This window comes from Mus caroli, chromosome 11 (genome assembly GCF_900094665.2).
Source record: "Mus caroli chromosome 11, CAROLI_EIJ_v1.1, whole genome shotgun sequence".
In the NCBI taxonomy this organism is placed as follows: domain Eukaryota; kingdom Metazoa; phylum Chordata; class Mammalia; order Rodentia; family Muridae; genus Mus; species Mus caroli.
Genome location: NC_034580.1, coordinates 83,273,299 through 83,280,064, shown reverse-complemented (window position 1 = coordinate 83,280,064; position 6,766 = coordinate 83,273,299). Strand labels below are relative to the sequence as shown.

The window sequence follows — 6,766 nt, the reverse complement described above, 5'->3', positions numbered from 1 at the left end:
GCCAGGGCTGTTAACAGAGACACCATCTCGAATAAAGAAAAATCTTAAAAACCTGACATCAAAACAGCACTACACTGTATATTGTGGGTATTACCTTCTATGAAGTCTTGCTACAGTGTTAAAACTATGTAGTAATGGAATATATTGTGTGGTTGACACCTTTTAAGTACCTGATTCAGTCTAAAAGGATGGAGAACTTAAATCTCAATAAAGGTTCCAAATTAACAGCTTTTTATTCACTCCCAAAATTACATATAGCAACATTAATCCTCTGCAGTACTAGTACAATTCTACAACTCCTTGCTCACCCAAACTAGATATATATTTGGGATCCATGGTTGTTCAGACTTTACATGAAGATCTTATCACATATACTTCATATATATATATAACACCTTCAACAATGCCTATGTGACTTTTACACAAATTACACAATAAAGGCATCTACTCTGGCCAGATTTTACATTCATTTGGCTCAATAAAAACAATCTGTGGTATTCCGGTATTGTGGGTTATCAATCTATCATCAAATTATGATGGAAATAAGCTACAAGTGGTTGTTGTTATAACAGAACTCAGTCTAATACTTTTTCTCCTTTTAATACTATTTAAATACATATAATTTATTTCATTTGTAATTTCACTACAAATTTCATATACAAAGCAAAAAGGCAAACACCAAAAGTTGACCTTGACCACAGAATGCTGAAAATAGCACCACCCCTACAAAAGCATGGCTCATAGACAGATCTTAGAATTTATCATATTCAACTCCAGAATTGAGATGAGTAGATTTATACACTCAAAAAACTATTAAAAATATAAAGCTGGGAGGAGGAGAGGTACATTGCAAGTCAGGAGCAATTATTATTCATCACAAACTTTAGCTCTTAAAATCCAGATCCCAAACTAGGTATCAGAAAACGTTTCTTACCTTTGTTTCCAGTAGGATGGGCTGAACAGCAAGTTGGGTTATTCAATCAGATGTTATGAAAGTACTTGCTTAAAGAGATTTAAGTGCTTTCTTGGTTAGAAAAACTAATCATAGGTTTCCCTACAATATCCTAAGGGAACAGAGAAGGGGGTAGAAATCAAAGTAGTATTTGTAGTTCCAAAGTGGTAGTATCAATTGTCAGTATGGGTACAGCCCTATTTCCTAAGCATTAAAACCTACGCTATGCTCACTAGTGTTCAAACATAAGCCTACAGTGAAGCAAAGAACACTTTGCTCATTTCAATCTACAACTGAACTACTAAAAACAGAGGCCATTCTTGGTCCTGTTTCCAAGCATTCAAAGTAAACCCACATTTGCATTTATCTAGCTCGCTTTAACCTTTTAATACTACTTTAGTAAGCTGGGCATGGGGGTTCATGGCAAATCCCAGAATCTGGGAGACTGGGTTTACTTAGGAGTTTTGGGCCCAGTCTAGACCAGAGTAGAGTGAGGTTCTCTGGAGGAAAAAAAAAAAATCGAAATGAATTTTCCTGATTGTAACAATGTATCTTAAAACACCATAAATTTCCAAATATCCCATGTTTAGCCATGCTAATTCCTCATCCTTTTAGTTGTGCTCTGAATTCTGTAACACAGCTACCTAACCTTAATGAGTCTACTGAACCCATCACCTAAAGCGAAATCCTAGTTTTGAACTTAAAATGGGGTCATTAAAATGAACAAGCTGAGATCTCATGCAAATTTCTTGAAACCTTTCTTTCACTAGCAAACATTTCTGGTCTCCCCTATATTTTACATTACATCTTAACAGTATCATATTTAGCCTGCAACTCAAGGAAAGTTAAAGATCTAGCTATTTCTACTGTGGTGCTGAAAAAGTGGTCTATTCATTCTAGCCAGGAGGAAATCACAAGCTTGGGATTTTAAATAAAAGTTCCATTCTCCAAACCAAATAAGATGAAGATTAAGCTTCAAGGGGTTATCAGGAGAGATACAATAGTAGACAAGATATATAAAATTGCTGACTCAATACAGAACAGTTTGGGGACAGAACACTCTATGGCTGAAAAGATTTATAATGTATTTATTAACCCAATAAGCATGACAGCACACTATCCAAAATTAAAAAAAAAAAAAAATCTGTGTAGTCTAATTTGTCTCCTAATGTTAATACTGAATTTGAGTTCCACTGAGAATCTCAAAGCTAAAATTGATTAGCTATCAAACTTTGTACAAAAGCCTATTTTGTCTAAAGCATTACCAAAATAAACAGCAACTGTAAGTTCTTTAGCAAAATATGAAAGATTACTTTCCAGATCATTACCCTCTACACAATTGTTATGTATGTAACTGCCTTACACTCAGTTTATTACGCTCTTAAGACTTCCACAACAGAAACAGTCATCATTTATTAGAATCTTTAATTTACTAACACATAAACAGAATCAGAATCTTATCAAATTAAATAACTGATACACTAGTTACCCAATCAAAATTTTACATGAAGAGGAAAAAGGACAACCATGCATCGTTTTTTAAAAAATGTTTATTTTTTTTCAAAGAAAAAACGGCAATAGCCAATTGGAAACCTACTTATTCTTCAACTCCAATTTTGTTTTCTTTAAATTTAGAAGTGACTTACTGATTTACTATTTTAAACAAACCCCCCCTTTTCCCCTTTAAATGTTTACCATCTACTCGTGCTGAATCCTTCCAAGGAGATTGCTCCAGCGTATATCTCCAGGTCCTCGCTTTGCTCCTTTTACCAAAAAATGCAAAACACAATTCCATCGTGCATCTTAAGGGCTCCAATCGTCAAAAATAGGAAAAAATTCTTTGGAATAGCCAATTAAGTTGAATGAAAAAAAAATCCACACGAATGCGGTTTGGTTGGGGCAGGAAGGAATCCACTCCTATGTTCCTGGTAATCTGATCCCGCTCCATGAATCCTGGTAATTCATCCTCCCTATCCTATCCACATTATGATTTGAATCCAATGATCCAGCTCCAAGGATTGGGATCCAGTGAGCCCTCTCCAATCCAAACCTTTATAACCAGCAAAACCAAAAAAGAGGAGGCAAAATGTTAGACACTGTAACCAAAAAAAGTTTCTGGGGAATGATGAGTTATGTCTGTCATCAGTTTACAGATGTACATCAATAACTATCAAATTCCCCAAAACAAGTTTCTGTATGGTGTTCAGATAAATTTTAGAAACTTAATAACTATAGAGACTAACTGGAAGAAGCACTTTATATTTACATTCAACTGATAATGCCAACACTTGTTACTGTACAGGTATCACAGGTTTTGTGGTTGCAAAGTTATGTAATTGAAGTTTACTGGTATTACTACCCACCTAAACCTAAACTATTGCTCCCATCTGCAATTTAGCTTGTAAATTAAAGTGTTTTAAACATGAGTCAATTATGAATATTAAAAGGGAAGGTGAGACTTAAAGTATTCCCAACTAGATTATCTACACTAATACGTTGGAATTCTATTATTTTGCTGTCATTTTGTCTTTTAAAAATGAAATAACAACGCTCTATCAGTCACACAGAGGACATGCAGATTTAGCAGTATTGATATTATACTCTGTTTGGAAATAGACACCCTGTACCCACATGTACACCAACAGCAGGCCACACATTAACAGTTGTAACTAAGCACTGTGACAAATTAGCCATTCTTCCCACATTAGTCCCTATTAAAACAAAAAGGGGGGAAGGGAGCAAATAATTGTTACAAAATGGGCAATTCTGCCACAATTGCCAAGGTTTTAAAAAGCAAAGCAATTGTAGCTGAAGATAACTGCATTAAGTGTTTGCAAATCTTTTAAGGTAGATAAATTTTTAACCCTCGCCTTCTAGTATAAGGTCAATACTGCCAATTTCATCTGTGACAATAGCACTTGGAGTCATACCATTGCCTCCATTATTGATCTGATCCTCCTCAATCCTCCTTTTGACAATCCTAAAATGATTGAAATGTGCTCCACAATCCTTAATCCAAAGCATTCTTAATCCATCTCTTCAGATATGTCTACAGAAAGACACATGAAAAGCAAGATAAACATAAGAACTTCCCCAAGTAAGATAACCACAAACACCCCAACATCCCATTTCACACAAACCAGAGCAGAATAGACATTTACATAATATCACAGTCTGAAGAGCATGGAAATTAACTAAATTTAAACAATCCTGTCTATGACATCACTTAAAATACAAGTTACCAAAGACATGAGGGGAATGTAGATGTTAGGAGCAAGGGGATATTACACAAGAATGCAATTCAACACTTTAGCCCATTCTGAACAAAACAGCTTGAATTAAAAAAATGAAAAGATTGTACTGAGTAAAGGAAAACTGTATACAACATGGGTTCTACAAAAAGTGTCACCAATCATCTTATGTACGAGAGCGAGATCTGCTATGACGGGGAGAATAGCGTGGTGATCCTCTGCTTCTCCTTGGGGAGTAACTGCGACTCCTGCTGTTGCTTCTGCTACGGCTTCTGCTACGACTACGGCTTCGAGATCGAGATCTTCCATAACTTGGACTTCTGGGCCCATCAACTTTAACCCGGATGTAGGCAGTTTCTCCCTATTGGATAGACAGAACTTTCCATTGAAAGATCTAAGCTTTCACCTGTCTTCAGACAAGCTGAACCAATACAAAGACAGATCAGGTCTCTGGTAATTTACTTGAACACCCTCGCCTGTATCCTTACCTTCAAATTCCACTGTTAAGAAAACTGTATCCAATTCTGGCCAAAAAAAAGAATAAGTGTATAACCTACCTCGTGAGATCTAAACTTAGTGTTATCCAGTTTTCGAACTGCATACGTCATATCTTCTTTCCGTACAAACTCCACGACACCAGTGCCATCTCGGTAAACATCAGCGTAACATACATCACCTGCCTCACGCATGTGATCCTTTAAGTCCTGCCAGCTTCCACTCGGAGGCAGTCCTGAAAAAGCGATTCCCCCTAATTTAATACTACTCATCCAGTCCCACGGCAAACTTGTAAAGTACATTCGAACAAGGATTATTTTAAAATACTTAGTGATTGTACTTAAGTGTTTCCAGGTAAAGAGCTGGTAAGAGTCAGATCCAGAGTCCAAATTTATTTGTAAAGGATCTTCATAGGCTAGTACTGCAACCTAATTTGGGTAAATCACCACCACAGTAATCTTTATTTACTAAATTCATCCCAAAGACCGAAGTAGTCCAAGACCCCGTGTTTAAAACAAAACAAAAACAACAATAACAACAAAAACCTTGCAGTTCTCAAAGCGGTCACGCGGGAAAAAGATTTTAACCCGCACGAAATCAACTCACCAGAGACAACCACTCTGTTCTCGGACCGCCTGGACGGCGGGCCATAGCGGCCTCTCGGGGCGCCGCCGCCTCCACCCCCGCCGCCGCCTCGGCCGGTCCCGCGGCCGCTTCGGGGAAACTCTACCCGCAGCCGGTAGCCGTCGTAGTCGTAGCCGTCGCGACCGTACACCGCATCTTCCGCGTCTCTGCGTGTGATCACAGAAAGCGAAAAGGGGGGTGATGAGGCGAGGGAGCCGCCGGACCCAGCTCGCTCGCCCGCTCCGGGGGAAAAGCCGCGGCCACAGCGCACATGCGCACCCACGGGGCCACACGGAGCCCCACATGCGTCGCATAATAGGGCCGGCCCTTCCCCCACCCAGCACCACGCCGGGCAGAGGCTCCCGACCACCGCGCCGGCCCTCAGCGCCTCGGTTTCCCGCTCCGGGGGCTGCGCATGGGCTCGGGGGGGAGGGGGGACGTCCGAGGCGGCCGGCCACCGGAGACAACGCGCCGCCTCTCGGCTCTCCTGACTCGACTCCTGCAGGGGCGATAGCGCCTCGGAGCCCCTCCTCTCCCCCCATTATGTTCCAAGGCCTCCGAGCCTTCCCCAACTCCTCCACGCTATCTCCTCAAGGCCGCGCACGCCCCACGCTGCCTCACCGCGGGTCCTCGAACTCAACGAAGGCGAAGGGCGGTCCCCCGCGGCGGTTCTTCAGGTCGATGTCGCGGATGGCGCCGTATTTGTAAAACACGTCCTCGATGTCCTTGGTTCGGATGTCCGGAGGTAGGTTACCCACGTAGATGCGACAGTCGTTGTTCCCCGCCGGGCCACGGATCACACCACCTCCCGACATGGCGGCGGCGACGACGAAAAGCGCGGACTCCGGGGGAGGAAAAAAAAAAAAATAGGCCTTCCCACCAAGCCTAGCGTACGGCAGAACGAGCCCTCAGCGGCACCACGTCTCCCGCGGCCGCTCCAAAATGGCGCCTTTATCAGCTCCGCGCACTGATACCGGGGGGGAGGGGGAGGAAGAGAAGCCGGAGGAAGCGGCTCGCCGGTCCCAGTGCGCAGGCGCACGCCTCTAACGGGTGCTGAGAGAGGCACGCTCGCGCACGCGCGACGTCACCCTCCGCACGGAGGGGAAAAAAAGTCCCTCGCGTCCTGGCAGGGTGATTGGCTGCTGGAGCGGCCAGGCGTTTGGTAAAACTCCTATGCTCTGGTTAAAGCGCCTATTATTAATCCCCGCTGAGTCCAGGATCGTTGGCCTCCTCGGGGGTAGACCCTCTCTGAAAGCAGCTCGGCGCTCTAAAAAGATAGGGTGAAACCTAGCCTGCAAGCGTGTCCCACCATGCTCCGCGGTGGTAACGGCCTTTGGCGGGAAAGGCGCCGCGGGGCGGAGATAGATGACGCTGGGCTGTTGCTCCGGAAACCTGGGCATCTTCTGCACTTCAGTGCCGCCGGCGGGAGTTGCAGGTGATTTCG

General features: G+C 42.7%; 1 protein-coding gene across 2 annotated transcripts; it reads right to left on the bottom strand.

The window, feature by feature from the left end:
- Positions 1-208: 208 nt before the first annotated feature.
- Positions 209-6,305, bottom strand: Srsf1 (serine and arginine rich splicing factor 1). 2 transcript variants are annotated; one of them, XR_002379227.2, is made up of 5 exons: positions 5,944-6,305; positions 5,305-5,489; positions 4,761-4,933; positions 3,883-4,564; positions 209-3,002 (listed from the first exon to the last, which is right to left on the bottom strand). XR_002379227.2 is itself a non-coding variant. In XM_021178314.2 (4 exons), the coding sequence occupies exons 1-4, from the start codon at positions 6,135-6,137 to the stop codon at positions 4,370-4,372; spliced, it is 747 nt and encodes a 248-aa protein (XP_021033973.1). In that variant the 5' UTR covers positions 6,138-6,305; the 3' UTR covers positions 209-4,369. The 2 variants fall into 2 exon arrangements, 1 of the variants encoding a protein (XP_021033973.1); XM_021178314.2 differs by having other exon boundaries at positions 209-4,564.
- Positions 6,306-6,766: the final 461 nt, after the last annotated feature.

Coding starts and splice junctions, on each gene's coding strand:
- Srsf1 (XM_021178314.2), bottom strand. CDS start 6,137: ATGTCGGGAGGTGGTGTGATCCGTGGCCCGGCGGGGAACAACGACTGT. Junction 5,490..5,943: donor GTTGAGTTCGAGGACCCGCG/GTGAGGCAGCGT, acceptor GATCACACGCAG/AGACGCGGAAGATGCGGTGT. Junction 4,565..4,760: donor CTAAGTTTAGATCTCACGAG/GTAGGTTATACA, acceptor TCTATCCAATAG/GGAGAAACTGCCTACATCCG.